General features: G+C 40.8%; 1 protein-coding gene across 1 annotated transcript in view; it reads right to left on the bottom strand.

Moving 5' to 3' along the window:
• Window positions 1-5397: 5397 nt before the first annotated feature.
• angpt4 (angiopoietin 4) overlaps window positions 5398-18646 on the bottom strand; it is a 70554-nt gene continuing 57305 nt past the window's right edge. The window contains exons 4-10 of the mRNA XM_030051876.1: window positions 13342-13426; window positions 12477-12624; window positions 12155-12267; window positions 10304-10405; window positions 8816-8982; window positions 7854-7987; window positions 5398-5706 (exon numbers count right to left, since the gene is read on the bottom strand). Coding sequence (XP_029907736.1) covers window positions 5546-5706; window positions 7854-7987; window positions 8816-8982; window positions 10304-10405; window positions 12155-12267; window positions 12477-12624; window positions 13342-13426 — 910 coding nt within the window. The 3' untranslated portion in view covers window positions 5398-5545. The remainder of the gene's footprint in view (window positions 5707-7853; window positions 7988-8815; window positions 8983-10303; window positions 10406-12154; window positions 12268-12476; window positions 12625-13341; window positions 13427-18646) is intronic.

The following is an 18646-nucleotide window of genomic DNA, read 5'->3' on the forward strand; positions in this document are numbered from 1 at the left end:
TACAGTAGGATACATGGTCTGCACCTTTGCCCGCTGGCCTGCAGATAGACCCTAAAATAGAAAACTTTCATCACACCATGGAATGTTTCTGGGGTGAACGAACACAAATAAACACCAAAGAAAGCGTGAGCACGCTGACAGAGAGGATGCTCCAACCAATCAGGTCACAGCACTAAAATTAAAATGACTCGCTGCCAAACAGCAGGAGAAGTTTGTTCAGGTGTGTGTGTGTTATGACACGCTCACACACGCACGCACTCACACACACACACACACACACACACACACACACACACACACACACACATATAGAGAGTGACAGAGAGAAAGGGAGGGAGAAATTGTTCTTTATCTTTTAACAGGACATTTAATGTTAATCATGTTTGGCTGTGTGCACATGTGTGTGTTGTGTTTGTGAAACATGCTTGTAAAAACACACACATACAAATATGGTGAGAATTAGACGCGCCATTTTGGGCCAATGTTCAACAATCATACAACAACAAATCCATCATAGGAAACTCAATTTCTTAACCGAGAGTTGCCTCATTCAGGTGTTAAAATGTGCATGTGTTTTTTCAGGCCAGCCCTGATTTAACTTTGACCTTGGCTTCCCTCCACAGTTTTTATAAATTTAAGAAAATAATGTCTGACGCAAACAAAGGCTTATGATCCTTGTGTTAATCTCCACAAAACAATACACTTTTTTTTTTAATTTTTCAAACTTTTAAACCACACACAATTAATACAGGCAGAGATATAGGTAGATGGAGAGAGATGGAGACAACTGACATTTAAGCTCCATCAGTGCAGTTAGCTATCTTTCCTGTTATCAAGTAGAAAACAATTTTGATCTATTGTTTCTGCATTATCCAATCCAAACAATTAACTATTTGTACCATTTTCTTAGACTACAGCTATTACACATAATTGCGTCTGTATATTTTATTTTAAATAATCTGTATTGTGAACAGGCTGTCCATGAAAAAGTCAAGAGAAAAAATTGTAGTATCACTCAAGCCCTGGTGCTCCTGCCACACCTGTGCAGAGGAGGTCTGAGTCCTCATCTTCCTCCCAGTCCACCTCTTCCTCTGCATCATCATCCTCATCGTCGCTCTCTTTGTGTTTATCCACAGATGAGTGGCAGTATTGTGGCGCAGGCAGCCAAAAGCAGTGATGCCCTCTTTGGGCTGTACAGTGAAACTGTGACTTCAAACCTGCGCACACCACATTTCTGGTTCTCATGTTGTTACTGTGTTAGAATAAATCCCAAATTCATTTTTGTGTGTTCTGTCTGTTTCTTAAAACACAAATTCATCAGGTCTAAGGCACTAAATGTTTGAACCCTGTCCACTTTCAGCTGCACTTGTATAATCAATCTGCGCACAACGGATACATTAGACTTGTTACTTGTTGTTAGTTGGCTCCCTCTCCTAACAAAATTATTTGGTTTAGAGGCTCTGAGATGTCCACTGATGAATTCCAGCTAACAAGATCTTTCCGGAATGGACATATGGTGATTTGGAATAAAACCTTTTCAGATATTACCAAAGACAGGTAAGATTTTGTTTTGCCATGTAACTAAAACAAAACTGGATGGCTTTTTCATAACATGGAAAAAAAAATAGTAAGGTATAGTCTTTATACCATATTTGAGACATTATTAAGTAAATTGACAAAAATTACATTGATTATTACAGTAATTATTTCAAGTCAATTTCCATTTCACCAGATAGTGAAAAGATGGTGAGAGGATGAAATGATGACACATGACAAAGGTCTGTGAGGCCACCAGGACTGGCTTCGTTAACATATTTTATTGTACAAAATGCTGCAGTCTGTTTACATTGGAGAGGACAAGCTTTGCTACACATACACAATACAGTATATTAAAAAACAAAAGGAAAAAAGTGAAATCTCTTGAAAAAAAAAACGTGAACACAACATCAAAATGTAGGGAAAACGTACTGTAACACTGAAAGCGAAGATTAAACCCTATACCCAATCTGTCATGTACCTCACCACTTTCTTTCTCTTAAAGTGCATCTTTACAAGGGTGAAGGAAGAACAGACATCTTTTTCTCAGACAAAGACAACCTAAAAAAGCCTTAACCATATAAAAACTGGAGAGGCAGACACTGAGGTGAAAAGCAGGGAAACAAGTATCGTCTGTGCTCCTGGTTGTTCAGATATCAGCATAAACTTTGTGTGAGTCAGGATGATGGACTTATTTAAAAGCTTGATATTTTTACCAGAGGCCTTCACTTCTTACACTGTGCAACACAAACAGATACAGCCAGTCCAATTTTTACAACAAACATGAACCTTGACTGATGGCCAGCAGCGATTTAATTCACGGCCTTGCCCCAGTTTCTTGGGCTCCAAATTCTTTTCCATATTTTTTTTTTTTTAGATCTGTTTCAACAAGAATTTGAAATCATGTATAAATATTGCAGGCTCTCCCAACCAAACATGTTTAATAGAATAATGTTTGTTCATGTATTTGGGAAAAAATAAACAACCAAAAAAAGATCTAATATGTGTGGATTTGTTCAAAAACATCTCAATCTTACTCTTTAGTTCTTTTTTTTTTTTTTTTTTTTCTGATTGGTTATCTATTCGCATGAAGGCGGGACTCAGAGACCTGCGGGGTCAAAGAGATTTGGAGCTGTGGAGAATAAAAGTAAAAACAGAAGGTGGATTGTGACCAGGAGAAACTGAAAAAAATCTTGAAGCTCAGTAGATATTTTAAGCTGTCAGTTACCATCCAGAGCAGCAGCCACACAAGCTAACAACAAGTGATCATCATCAGTGACAGCCTGGTGGCTCCAGGCCCAGTCAGCGGCACCCCGACACAAGAGCCACAGATGGAGAGGGAGGAATCAGCCACACCCGGGACACCTGGCTCTGATCCAGCCTCCAGTCATTTTACTGGGACTTCCCACAGCTCAGATCCTGAGCACCGGTGGGAAATAGATGGCAATGTGCGAGCTTACTGACTTAAAAATGTTCAAATAGCAAATGATGAGCATGTTCCCAATGAATGGCGTTGCCTTCTCCCTCACAAGGAACCGTGTTCTGTTTGCCTGCTGACAAAACACAGGCGAGCAGGTGAGCAAAAGCACCTCGTGCCCCTGTCCCAAATCAGCACAGAGACTCACAGAAAAGCGATGCTTTCCTATATTAGCCGCAGACAAAAGATAAATAGATTCAGAGCTGAAAAGGCAATTTTATGTACAATGTGAATACCTGACTAATGTGTTGAAAAGGACTGATCACAATTGTCACATTTTAATTGTGTGTGTTTGTGTGTGTGTGTGTGTGTGTGTTCCAGGGCATTAATTAATGTTTTAATGTTAAGGCACCCTTGTTGATGGTGCTAACTGCACATAAGCTAAAACAATGACAATATACCACAAGGATCTGTTTGATATGTTTTAATGCTTTTAAAATATGACACTGCTGTCATTTAATAGTCTCTTTTTTTTTTTTTTTTACATGGCTCCTTTTCCTGAAACTGCATCATTCACTGTTGTACAATGGATTTGTCAGACACATGAGCACCATCTGCACATACTATATTAAAGGATCATGGGTGTGTGTGTGTGTATGTGTGCATGCGTGCCGAGATTAGGTGTCGACGCCAGCAGCAACATGGTGGCAGGATCAGACTCCGCAGAAATGAACAATGTTGCAGCCTGTAGAATATAATCATATTGTTTGCATTGGAAAAATAATTAAAGCAACATTTCCTGTGCCAGAGGCATCTGCAAAGTCACAAAATCTCTGCTTTCTATCTATTTTTCTTTGTTCCTTAATTTTTCTGTCTCTCTTTCTTTTTACCCAACATTACTTCCTCAACCACAGTACATACCATATACCCAGCACTTAAACCAAGATCTTCCAAGGTCATTGTCTATGGCTACACATGTCATTTCAACATTCTTAAGTCTCATTCTAATGACTTTATGAAATCCCAGAAATTTATGTCTGCATTTGGCATGAATATGCTTTTATACACCTGTTACTGGATTTATTTACATCTGCATCTGAATTTCCCAGCTTCTCCGTCTGTTCACAATTTGTGATTTCTGCATTCAGACTATGACCTCTGTCCACTATTCATATCTTCTGAATATTGGATAGCAAGGAGAAATACAATTATTATGCATCCGGATCTTAGATACTGTGCATGTTGGCATGACGAGATGGTAAAAACTGCATTAAAGCATTAACAGCAGCTGCTTTTGGAGTTATTGCCCTGTGAGTCTGAAGATGACACCTGTATTGTAACAAACCTACAATCATAAACATTTAATGCATCAATGTCCATCTGCCTCCCTATCTTCTTTTTCCTCACTCTGCGTGTTGGTTGTCCTGCTCATCTCTGTGTCAAACTTCACATCGTACTGGATACAAGAATTTGTCTTCAAGCTGGATTCCCACCTAGATGTTCCATTTCCAGTCTGTTACAGGGTTTCCCATCTGCAGGCTACAACAAATTCTCAGAGGCTGCGATACATCAAAAAGTCACAATGTCCAGTCGATGGCTTAAGGCATCAAAGTCTGATACTTGTTAAGCCAGTTCAAAGTTTAGTTCACCGGCTCCTACCGTTTCTTCTTATGAACAATGATTGAAAACGATGTCATTGTCTTTCCAACTGCATGCGTGCTGTCTCATTTGTTTTTCTTGAGGGAAAAACAGCAGCTCCTCCTTCAATTATTCTTTAGATTAATTTCACATACACAGCAAAGAAAGCAGAATTGTGTTGTAAGAGTCAGTATTTGTTCCATTTGGTCACAGTGTAGAGGACAGTTTAAGTTGGACAGTAAGGACAGTTCAAGCTGCATGGGCATCTGTCCACTTCACTGTTGAAAGACCTCAGACCTCATAATCCACATGGGAGATCATCCACCAGCGTGTCCTTTTCTTAGCAGGTTTATGGCTGTTAAGTGTCCTTGAGCTTGAAGAGGATTTCCTGCATTCATTTTATGGCATTTCCAGATTGGTAGAAAGAGGAACAGACTGGAAACCATCGCAGTGCAAGAAGGCTACATGATATGACCGTTTGCCGGTGGAACCACCAAGATGTCTCCAAAGAAGGAACACAAAATAAGATTAGTGGAGGATGGACTTGCCCATGGCGCGTGATGGAAGAGGTTTTCTGAGACTATTCAGCCATACTACCCAGCCTGGACAAGAGGGATGTTCTCAAGTTAAAGGACCATCCAAGGTTATGAATTGTGGAGGTATTCCAAAGTCAGTGGGTCCTACCATCTCCAATCTTAAAAATGTTCTAAGATCACATTGAGATATAAATCATAATGGATCTGAGGAGTTCCTCTATTGAAACTCCAACTTTTTTAGATGAAGCAACAAGGCTGTAACGTCCAGTCTGAAATCTGATGTTGTTCAATCAGAGGGGGTTCTGTTAGCAGTCATAGGGCTGTACCATATTATATTAATTGGGTTTTCCCATTGGGATTGCCAATCAGAGTGTCCTTAAGTCATTGGGCTGTGCCATGGTGGAGCAGAGAGGTGTTGTTAGAAGTCATATGGTCGGACCATCATGGCGGTGGAGCGGAGGGAGTAACTGGGGCCTCTGAAGTGGTGCCACTTGATGCCGTTGAGCTTCCTGATGTTGTGGCCGACAGCATAGTACATACCGTTCAGGTTGGAAAGACCGCAGGCATCAAACCACCAACCTGATGGACAGAGAGCAAATGAATCAGAGAGGAAGAGGAAGATGAAGCAAAGGGACGGGTAAAGTAGGAATGGTGAGAGCAGTGGAGAGAGGAAAGTATGAAAAGAAAAAGGGAGTGAGAAAGAGGAAGATGTAGAGAGCAAAGCTGAGTTGGTCCAAGTGTGACATGTTGCTGTAGTTACTGGTAATTACAGTGAAAAAGACACCTCTGCTAGTCAAACATCGCACTGCTCGCTCCTTCCCACAAAGACTTAACCACACTGTATAATCTGCTCCTCTTTTCTTCTTTCTTATTCCCTCTCTTTTGTAATCTACACCTCTCCTCTCATCATCTCCATCCTTTCCTCTGTCCTCAGTCTGTCTCCTGTACTCCTGTGCAACTGTACTCCTGTTCCTTTTTCACACTTTTGTTTCCTTTCTTCTTCAGTCTTCTCTGTTTCTCATTTTCCCCTCTATTTTCCTCTTCTTTATTCTTTTCTCCTCGTCTTTCCTTATTGTTTATAACCATATGCTCTCCTCTCCATTCAACTCCTGTTTATTTCTTTTCTCTCCGTTTCGAATGCCTTATGCTATCTCTCCACCTCAGTCGATCACCTGCTCCCTCACACAAACTACTGTCTCTCCTAGTGATATGCCACTGCTCCGGCAGCGACTGAAGTGCAGTGCCAAAGGTGCATGGAGGAAAAATCTTTGAAACAAAAGTTCTCCCTTGACTGAATAAGTCAAGTAGTATTCTACAGAAGCATTATTATGCTCACAGGCTTTTTCATCACAAGTGATTTTCCTATCATTTACTAACCTTGGTTTATTTTTCTTGTTATCATGTGGTCATGTGCAGTTGACTAGACTCAGCAACTTGTAACAACAGCAGGGCAAGCAAGCCATGTATTGGTTGCCATAGTGATGGCAGCTTCCTGCTACTGATGGATAGATGGATGGATGGATGGTGGAAGGTGTCCAAGAGTTTCCATTTCTTTTACATCCTACCTCTCAGTAAGGAGTGACACTTGGCACTGGCCAGGGGAACCAAATGGGAAAGAGCCTCTGTCTTCACTTCTCCTTCCCTTTATTACAGCCTCCTCTTCCCTTCTTTCCTCATGTCGAATTTGTCCTCACTCCTCTCTCCTTTCTGCCCTGTCCTGTCCTGTTCTTTCCCTCCCTCAGAATAATTTCTTCACCCTCAGCAGATCGTCATTATTTAACATGATGCTAGCCCACTGAGAGGGCGGGAGTCCCTTCCAGATATAATTAGGGATCCACAATGGAGCTCAGATGACACAGATGATACAGCAAATCACCTCTCATTACCAACATTTGTGTTGGACTTCACTCAAAATACGAACTACTCCATCTCGCTCCCTCTGTTTCTATCTTTACTTCTCTTTCTAGCTCCGTCTGTATCCCTATTTCTCTCTCTAAACCTGTTTTGCTTTCTTCCTTTCTTTCCTTCTTTCTTTTTCTTTCCTTCCCATACTCATTCCATATCAATCTATCTTTATCATAGTTAGTCTTTCTTTCTTTTTCTTGCTCTTTCTCTTTTTGGTTCTCTTTTTCTTTGATTTTAAATGACTGCACTAACAGTAACTGTTGGAGTCTTTTCCTCAGAGAGGTTGGGGTTTTGCTGGAGCAATTAACTTAAACGGCGATCAAAACTAATTGAGAGGAGGCTGAGGAGAGCTAAAGAGCTGTTTATCTTGGCGATAACACAGGGTGAAACTACATACAGGGGAGTGTACTGATGGGTGACTGGGAGATATGATTTAAAGGCTACAGTATTTGCGAAATCCCCACTTATTTCGATTGTCAGCCATGTAACACTGTAAGTATTTTTGGAATCATGACTGTGTGAAGTATTTGGTGGTTGATACCCTTTATGACAGATGTAATACAGGACATTATATTTTATTATATATAAGTTATTATTGAACAAGTATTTTAAAAATCCAATTTAATGAAAACTTTTGTTATATTTCTAATTCCACCCTCTAAGGTCACTTTCCTCAATCTTTGTGAGGCCTATTTTTAAAGTTCTGTTAATTAGATATTCATAAAAAATTGACTTTGTCTTGTTTCTTTTTAAGAAGAGAAAAGACCAGAGCAGTTCAACGATAAAGACTAGACCAGGCCAGAGCCGAGACCCGTGGTTACCTCCAGTCAGCATCAGAGCACATTTACAGTGGTCACAGTTGTCGTTGTCCTGGTCCCGGGTGCTGAAACCAGTCCCGTGGGTGGCAAGGCTGCTTTGCTTCCCTGCTGTGCCACTGTAACCCCTCAGATACAACCTGGGGATGAGTGAGGAGGAAGGGGAGAAAAAAGAGGTATTGCTTAGTGCTAAACTATTTCTAATTATTTGGATGACTCAAATTGCTGTCTACATTTGCATTTTGAAGTGATAGTTCAGGTTCTTCCCTATATTGTGGTATTTACTACTAACATACAAATGTAGATGAACACACCTGAGTGTACCTGGCCCAGCAAACAACATGATTTTAAGCAGTGAACCAAAGCTGAAGAAAATGTTTTGTAGGATACACAACACACATTTGTATGGGATTCATTATCAAAGCACTTTTCCAGGCCTCTTGGCTGCTAATTAGTTGAACTACTTTGTTTCTTTCACTGCGCAACAGCTCCTGTTAGTGCTATAAGTTTGTTTACACATCTGGCAGGTGTTTAATGCATAGTGCAAAATGTTACTGAGACAAAGTAGTTGCAATAGTTTGAGAAAGAGAACTGAAGACAGAGGGCTGGAAAAGAGCTTTGATAATGATTCCCAGACAATCATGTGTTCTTGTGCATCCTTTGAAACACTTTGGCTTTGCTCAGAACTGTGTTGTTTGGTGGTCTATATCAACTTCAGTAATTTTGGAGGAGAACAGTCCCAGTGACGAGCTAGGAGTTCAAACTTGGAGGATCTATTACACTGTATGGAGTTGCAAATACCACTATATGGGTAATAACTTGAGCTATCACTTTAGACTGTCTGAATGTTTTTCTATCACTTCTTATGTTTTAAATGTGAATGTAAATGTGAATGTAAGATAGATAGATAGATAAATAGATAGGCAGACAGTTAGATATGGAGTTCATGTGTGTTATATTAAACTTGCCTGTACTGCTGTCTCTCACTGGCCAGTGTAAAGCGGTCATACTGTGAGTAGGCGGAGCTTCCCTCCCAGTCTCTCAGTTCCACTCTGAGCGAGTACTGACCCTGACTGGTCAGCTGGTACACCTGTTCATTACCCAGCCAGTGCTCCCCTGACACATCCCCGAAACCCTGTTGGAGGCAGGGGCAGCATTAGTGATGCTACAGATAGAAACGTTCATATTTATTTTGCCTTTACTCATTCAGGCAACATTGATACAGGTTCTTTTCCAGTGTCATGACATCCTCCTTTGCCTTTTACAGTTAAACATATTCACACCTGGAGACTCCTCAGCTCCACTGGGGGTTAAAGGACTACACCATGTTTTTGGGCAGTCGGTCCATTTTGCTGTTAAGTGATGAAAATTTATTGTGTATGTGTCACCAGCTGATTGTTTGCTTGGGTGCTCCCTTCTATGCTATGTTGAGAGACAGCTGGCGATTACAATTATATTAAAAGTAAGACCAGAAAGCACTCAGCAGAGCGCATGCCTCCAGCAATGCCATGCAGCTGTGAAGATATGACAGTTCTACAGCTTAGATCTTCACCAAAAGTTAATCTCACCCATCAGTGTGAAAAGTTAATAAAATTTTCCTTGCATCATGACTAAGCTTTCCACAGAGTTTCATGGAGAGAATCTATAGGAAAGTTACATGCCTTTTTATGACAAGCCACAGCCCACTTCAGTAAATCCATGTGAAAAATTAATCAGTTCCTCCTTGCTCCATAAGCAACCTTTCCTCAAAGTTTCATGCAAATCAGTCATAACTTTTAGAGAAATCCTGCTAACAAACAAACAGACAGACAGACAGATAAACTGGGGAACGGAATGGTGCAAAAACGTAGCCCCTGTCCATCTTGTGGCAGCTTTAAACAGGGCCTACTTCTCACGTTTGCATGGCTAGTGAAGGGTTGGGTTCATGGGAGACTGGAGAGCTAAAAATCACTACACAGTGAATGCATACAGTGGCTACTCACAAGATTTTTTTTCATCATCAAATATTACCAGATGTTATTCAATACTTTTACTTCTACTTTTGGTTAATGCTGGATATCACTTACATAGCATATGCTAAAGTGCAAGGATCGAAACCCAGAGCCAATGATCTACCAGGAACACATGGCTGATGATCTCTCAAGTAACTCCAGTTTCCAAAACAGTTGGTTTATTCTTTGAAACCATATATTTGCTACCTACATAGACAAATACAAATGGAAACACATTGTTTCAGTTTTTGACTAGCAAGAGCACTTTTTAATCATAGCATTAACACCCAAATATCTATCTTAAGTTGTCATATTACAAAAGAATGATTATTTTCTGAGTTTTTTTTTTTTTTTTTTTTGACAACCAGATATGCTTAATGAAGTTCAATAGACAAACACTGACAGTTTTCCAGTATCAATATAGGTTTCCAATGATGACTCTAAGAGTGAATGAATGGAACCCACCATTTTGTACTCTGTCCAGGTCCTTTGGAAGTCCAAGCTGCCATTGATTCGACGCTGGAAGACCGTCCACCCTCCACCGCTGGTGTCCATGTCACAGTACACCTTCAGGGAAAGATCGTTGTACAGAAAAATCTTGACACTTAATTTAGTTATTTTCCAACACCAGGCACTTGAGCAGGAAAAGTCCATGTTTGTGGACTGTGTGATAAATGTGATAAGCATTCAATAATATAGCATTTAATAATATATTTTAATTTCCAACCAGTGAGGTGTTCACTGAGTTTAGATCTCATAACTAATTTTAGCAGATGACTCAAATGTATTTCTTATTACCTGCTAAGCTTTAAAATGTGCTAAAATATATTTTTATTTGGTACAATCAGATATTTTGTAAGAGCAGGTGTCACTTTTTGAAACAGTGAATAGGCTTCATTTACAATTAGGTATAATACTTAAAGCACTAAGGCTGCTGTATCAGTTTCAGAACGAGCCTTTTAGTCTTAGAATTGTGTCATCCATTTTTATAGCTGGTTTTCTGTGTTTAGTCATCATCTGCCTTCACACACATATGAACATGAGTGACATCCCATTCTTAAACCGTAGGATTTAATATGATGTCGGCCCACCTTTTGCAGCTAAAACAGCTTCAACTCTTCTAGGAAGGCTTTCCACAAGGTTTAGGAGTGTGTTTATGGGAATTTTGACCATTCTTCCAGAAGTGCATTTGTGAGGTCAGACACTGATGTTGGACGAGAAGGCCTGGCTCACAGTCTCCGCTCTAATTCATCCCAAAGGTGTTCTATCGGGTTGAGGTCAGGACTCTGTGCAGGCCAGTCAAGTTTTTCCACACCAAACTCACTCATCCATGTCTATATGGACCTTGCTTTGTGCACTGGTGTGCAGTCATGTTGGAACAGGAAGGGGTCATCTCCAAACTGTTCCCACAAAGTTGGGAGCATAAAATTGTCCAAAATGTCTTGGTATGCTGAAGCATTAAGAGTTCCTTTCACTGGAACTAAGGGGCCGAGCCCAACTCCCGAAAAACAACCCCACACCATAATCCCCCCTCCACCAAACTTTACACTTGGCACAATGCAGTCAGACAAGTACCGTTCTCCTGGCAACCGACAAACCCAGACTCGTCCATCAGATTGCCAGACGGAGAAGCGTGATTGGTCACTCCAGAGAACACGTGTCCACTGCTCTAGAGGCCAGTGGCGGTGTGCTTTACACCGCTGCATCCGACGCTTTGCATTGCGCTTGGTGATGTAAGGCTTGGATGCAGCTGCTCGGCCATGGAAACCCATTCCATGAAGCTCTCTACGCACTGCTCTTGAGCTAATCTGAAGATCACATGAAGTTTGGAGGTCTGTAGCTATTGACTCTGCAGAAAGTTGGCGACCTCTGTGCACTATGCGTCTCAGCATCCACTGACCCCGCTCTGTGTTTTTACGTGGCCTACCACTCCGTGGCTGAGTTGCTGTTGTTCCAATGTGGAATATTTAGTAGCGAGGAAATTTCACGACTGGACTTATTGCACAGGTGGCATCCTATCACAGTACCACGCTGGAATTCACTGAGCTCCTGAAAGCAACCCATTCTTTCACAAATATTTGTAGAAGTAGTCTGCATGCCTAGGTGCTTGATTTTATACGCCTGTGGCCATGAAAGTGATTGTATTGGATCAATGATTTGGATGGCTGAGTGAATACTTTTGGCAATATAGTGTAGATTTTTATAGCAGAGTTGCACCCAGGCCAGTAAGATGTAAGTAGCTCTATAGTGAATCGACTGATGAGATTCTTCATTTTCTTTTGCCTTTTTTGGTGCAATTTTGTAATTTTTCCTCACCTGTATGGGCTCAGTCATGTTTCCGATGTAGATGTGGTAAAGACCACTGACGGAGTGGCCAGCCTTGTAGGCGTCTGCACAGTCCTTCCACCTCTGGTTCCTAGGAGATGACCCTACACACACACACACACACACAAACACACACACACACACACACACATATCTATGAAAGCACACTAACCTAAGAAAAATAAACTTGGGGACAGCTTATGCTCGTAGCTTGTTTGCATGATGCAGTCCATACATGCACAAGTAGTTGTAAATGTGTGTGTGTTTGTGTGCGTGTGTGTGTGTGTCTGTGTGTGTGTGTGTGTGTGTTTACCTGTAGTGCTAGACACCATGTTAATGAGTGTGTGGACGGACTCCATCAGCTGGGCCTGCTGCTTCTGCAGAGCGGTGTTGTTGCTGCTGGCGACCCTCAGCTGCTTCTCCAGCGACTCGATGGCTGCCATCTGAGTCCTGACTACAGACTAGGAGGAAAAGGATTACATTACACTTCACCTTTGACTGTATTTGGATTTTTTCACTATATTTGTATTGTTTTGAACTATATTACTTGTTTGATTTGATTACTCAGCTATGCACTTCCATTTCCTGTCTTCATCTGCTGGTTGTTTGCAGGTGTTGTGGCCCAAGTGACGTCTCACTACTACATGTTTGAGATCTTTTGAGCTCATGATGGTGCAAATAGTACACCTGTACACTTGAGCACATATCATTTTACTGGTCAACTGCAGCTAGGAACTTTGCACTCTAGAGTCTTGGTCTGAGTTGCCTCTAGCTATTGGTAAATAAATGTTTACTTTCATGTTGGGGCAGCTTTTTAGGTTTAAGGGTTTGTTCCTGTAATATTTTAACATTTTGCTTTTATAGTTACGCATTTTACCTTTTACACTCTGATCACACAACACTACACAACACTCTGAGTGTTGTGTACTGCATATCCAGTTAAGTTGTCGATAAAATGCTGGAGAAATCCACAATTAAACACACCTTACGTACAGTTAGAGCTATGCGCTTTACAATTCAGGCCAAGCATTTAATTTTCAATAGCTTGGCCTATTGCATGTAAAATGAATAGATATAGGTGTGCAGAAATACGTGGTGATGACCTAATCCAATGGTAACATGCCCAAACAGGCATCTCCCAACAGCAATGTTCTGCTGAACATGCCCAAATATTGTACCTGTAGTCGGTTCTTCTCTTCTCTCATGTCCTCCAGCTCTCCTCTCTGCTGAGACTCCAGCATCTGTACTTTACTCTCCAAACGACTGACAAAGACAAGAAATAGAGAGGAAGGTAAACACGGGAGAAGAAAAGAGAAGAGCCCAAAGTTTTGACACTAGACATCAGAGGGCTTAAGAGGAACATCGGGTGCACTGCAAAAGGGAGGATTCCAAGCCAAATGGTTTGTATAACAAATCTGTCTATAATGGACCAGAGGTTGTAACTCCGAGCTACTCCCTGCTCTCAGAGAGGCATTAAAGCTGCACAACAAAGATTAATAGCCCGATCATCACTCTTCCAGCCAGCATGGACAACAGTCCACACTATCTCTGTGGCTGAACAGGCAGCACAACCGCTGAAAATAGTTGTAAGCCATGGCTGGAGCAACAAACTAGGAGCCAAACGAATGAAACCTGATGAGAGAGTGGCAGAGGCTTCACAACAAAAGATGGGACTCTGAAACTGGCTTGACGGCCAGTTCATATTCACCCCTCTGGTTCTGAATGCAGGCCAGGGAACAGGCCGGGAAAACAGGCTCCAGACATGCTTTTTAAAGGGAGGCAGCTGAAATAAGTCAGTGGGTGTTATATTTTGTCGCAGAAAGATGGCAATCATCAGACCATACTTTGCCACTGTGGTGCTTTCATTTTCATTTATTCATTAATCAGTGATGTTATGTTTAATAATAATAATAAAAAAAGTATTAAGTATTAATTTGCCTCTACATAACATCAATTTGAAACTAGTTAATATTATCACATAGATGCATTCATGCCAACTTAAAAATGCAGGCAAACTGACTTTAGATGTATTTGCCTTCCACCTATTGCAGGATTTAAATATTATCATATTATATCTATTAGATATTTCAGATAAAAAAATGGTACATTAAGAACCAGAGATCCACCCCAGAGTATATTAATGTCTGCTATGCCTTTCTAACCAAAACATACAATACAAGGTCAATTTTCTCCTGAAAGAGAAAAATAGCATTCATCATTCTCAGCTGCCCTTCCCAGCTTCATCATGCTGCTATTTCACACCTATGAGATTGATATTATTTTCCCCCAGTAGGTGTGACTGTGACCATATTAGGAGCAGAAACACATTATCAACTCCTGGTTCTGATCACTTCAATATGCTGACCTCTCTATGAACAAGGCAACATAAATCTTGCCTGTTCCCACTGAGCTCGACCTCTAATACAGAGCGATGGGGAGTCACTGATTGTTATGAGGCTGTGGTTTCTGCGTGTGTGTGTGCGCGCGTGTGCGTGTGTGTGCGTACGTGCGTGCGTGCGTGTGTGCATGCATATCCTTGCATGTACAACTTCAGGGTATCAGGATTTCAGAGGAGACAAATTGTGATTTTTTTTTTCACTGCCACCTACATGTGTTTATAAGGCCACTGTTAAAAACCAAAGTAGAAGCAGCCTTTTTCTGACTTTGGAAAAACTCTGCAATTAGTGGTCAGTATAAGAAGGACACAGACAATTGGACTCGAGTCATAGTGACTCGACTCGAGTCAACTCAAGTCACAAATTTGACGACTTGCGACTCGGCTTGGACTTGAAGGTAAAAAGACTTGACTTGACTCTGACTTGCAGACAATGACTTCTGACTCGACTCGACTTGAGACAGGCTGACTCTGACAACTTGTGGCATAAGTTTGTCTTTTTTTCCACGTGAATATCATATTAGTATAGAGCAGTGCAGGTTCAGACCATTGACTGATTGATTGGAGACAGCCCACTCCCTTTAGTTTTTCCTGCATGTAGCAGAGAGGCACTGCATGCATATATGCATGGCGCACGCACTCTGATGATCAGTAGGGGAGCCAGAGACACAGCCACGCTGCTGTTATTTGGAATCATGCAAACTGCAGGCAGTTCTTTAGTTTCCAAAGTAATCCAGTTTGCTTATAAAAACTTCCAATCTGATGGAAAACGGCAACGCAGAAACGCTCAGTGTGCATGTGTGTGGGGATTCAAATAATAATTTAACATATTGCTAAATTATTTGACTCACACTTACTGCTAAACATCTACCCCTGCAAGATAATTTATTATGTTCTACAACTCATAAACATACACTAACACTACATACTGAGTGTTTGAGCAACATATCTCCTCTGGGCTACAAAAGGTGGTCCTAGCCATTTTTACCAGTCTTACAGCCATTTTAATTATCAATACCTATATTAATTTGTTGTCAAATGACACAATATAATACAAGTACTAATGTGTTGCATAACTAGACAGGCATGTAATTCAGTAACAGCTCAAAATGCTTTTTAATAAAACTAACCAAATCAATAAGATCTAATCTAAATCTAAATGATCTAAATGAACAGACCTGTAATGTTGTAATGGACAAATGAAATCAAATAACCTGTGACTCAACTTGACCTGACAGCCTGTGGCTGACTCGACTTGACATAACTTACGACTTGACTTGACTTGACAAACTTGTTACTCGACTCAACTTAACTCGACATAACCTTGTGACTTGACTCGACTTGCTTGCCCACAACAGGAAAGACTCAGGACTTGCTTGAGACTTGGACCAAATGACTTGAGACTTGCTTGGGACTCGGATCGGGGTGACTCGTGCAATTGTCTGGCAAGGACACCAGGAAATCAATTGTTTAGGGAAACCAAATCCACTTTCATAAAAATATCCATCTTAACAAGTCATTTATTCGCAAACTGAGTCTTCAAGTCCGTTTTTTTTTTTTTCTTTAAGCAAGGTTAAAAGAAACTTATCTTATCCGGGATGAGATAATCCCACTTGTTTCCAATGGAATTTCACTTGTTCAGGGATTTTATTTATTTATTTTTTTTTTAATATGGTTGAAACACAGCAGAGCAGCCCATTGGGATTAAGGGAATAACACTTGATTCATGAAAATTCTGGAAACAAGCTGATTATCACTGGAGATTTGTTGCAGTACAGCTCTGTTTTGCAAAGCAGGCAGGATTTAGATTGCACTACTAACTTCATGATTAATTTAGTAGAGGATATGCAACACAAAGAAACTTTAATTGCAAATCAAAAAAATACAATATCCGTGTTTTACACATTTAATACACATTTAGCCCATAAATTTAGACAATTTTAGACTTTGTAAAAATCTATGGACACTCTGGAATATGGCCATGAACATACATAAACAATAGTGGAACTCCTGCCAGCAGCCATGTAACCAAACCACAACCCCAGAATAGCAGAACTGAACTGCTAGTCCACCTCTTCCCTCTTGTCTGGGAAGAACAAACCAAACCTTAACGCATTCTTCTGGTTTCAGCAAGACCACTGATGAGAAATACATCTGTCCTCTTTTCACCGTCTGCACTGAAACCATGTTAAAGCTGATTTCACGCGTTTGGGTAGTTTACACACTCTTCAACATATATTCAATTACAAAAGCAAAATTGAACCTCGGTAGAGAGTTGGGTTGTATAGTGACCTGGGTGTAATGAGTCCTCATGGTGGTGAAATATCCTTATTAGCTGCTCTGTGCTCCCCTGAGCTGATAATCCACAACACCGTATTTCTATCTCTCCATTCACTTCCATAGTTCAGTAAAACAGCTCCCAAATTAACACTTTTATTGTTTAAACCAGCATGAACAGAGCAGATTATGCCAGTACAAAGAACTACAAATCCTGGTACCGATTTTTTGAGGAAATTACACGGTTATTTTCCTGTTATTCTCATATTTGAATTAGAAAGCAGATCCGGCTGGGAGCGAGAAACGTCAGCATAGTAACCTTGCACCAGGAGGAAACGTCCTAATATACTTTCACAAATAATAAAGTGACACAAAATAAAATGGGCACTGGGCCTAGTTGTTTTCTTCATATTGTTAGAATTCACTTTGTTTGCATTCATTTATGTGCTAAGTGTTGTTTGGGGAGATGTTTTAATGGAGAGATAGAAATACAGTGTTGCGGTCCAGAGGAGCACAAATGAGGATATTTCACCACCATGTGGACTCATAACACCCAGGGAACTACACAACGAAGTTCAATTTTGCTTGAAATGATGTGACATTCAGTTTTATTTCAGTCTCTTTGCGTTGAGTGTTTATGATTTCATCAGAGAACTAGAGGATATAAAGTTTCTGAAGAAACTTTGATGTGCTTGCCTTGCGAGCGCCTAGACATGTGTAAACCGCCAGCCCTATGCTGTTTGTGGGCTGTGTAGTGTTGTGGCTCTTGCCCAGGCGGGGAGTTGAACCCTGGTCTCCTGCATGGCAGGCAGAGACACTATCCACTGTGCTACTGGGGCTTGTGTGGGTGGAGCCAGAAATGAGGCTCTATGAAGCACACAGCATGAGTGATAGTGCTGCTTCTGTGAAAAATCACCTAAAAGTAGTGGTCAAACAAATGCTTCTTTGTCAATGATAGTAAGTCCGAGCAGAAAATAAAATGTACCATGAGAAAGGCAAGGCTTTGGGCTTTCAAACTGTGTCAAAATTATTTTCCAACTCCCATAAATGCCCACCTTAGAGTGAGTTGGAAAAGTGTGTCTTTCTGCTTCTCTCCCGAGACTTTGCATTTCAGATATAATGGGAGTCTATGGGGGAGAGAGCTGGCACTCCTGCCTCGTTAAGGGTCACAGTTTAAAAAGTTGAAGCTACTTTGCTTTTGTATTTACATTTTTCAAAGCACAACTATTTTTCCTACAATTTGATCCCAAATTTATGCATGTGCAGTGAAAATTGTGGCCAGGAGAGCAAGTTTAAGACAAAAGTTTTAGGCGAATTTTAAGGGCTGCTCCACTCTAGCCCTCAGGAATGCCACTCTAGCTCACGCAATACACACTCATTCAAAAGTCAGAGGCGGCTCAAAAATAACTCCAAACTTAAACTGTGTTTTATGGCAAACTAAAGCAGACATGATAAATTGAAGATGACACACATAAAGTTGAACATCTGCTGAGTCATTTAAGCTTTGAATGGAGTCTGTGAGCCAAAGAATGAGGGAGCTGTGAGGCTTTGAAAATGCATGAGTGTCTGCCGATTTCCCATTCTTTTTCTATGAGGGCAAAATCGTGATTTAAATTGTGAATTATGAAAAATCCCAAAGTCTGATCGGTTTGAAAATTGACACACCTCTTCATCTCCACAAGATGCACATTTTTCGTATTTGGTGCGTGGATGCAGGTCAAAAGCTCTGGGCCCTGGAGCCTTATGAAGTTTTGGCCATTCATTTCGGATGGCTGGAATTTTCAGGAAAATTGGAATTTTGAGAATTCCGT

This window comes from Myripristis murdjan, chromosome 5, assembly GCF_902150065.1.
Source record: "Myripristis murdjan chromosome 5, fMyrMur1.1, whole genome shotgun sequence".
NCBI classification, from domain to species: Eukaryota; Metazoa; Chordata; class Actinopteri; order Holocentriformes; family Holocentridae; genus Myripristis; species Myripristis murdjan.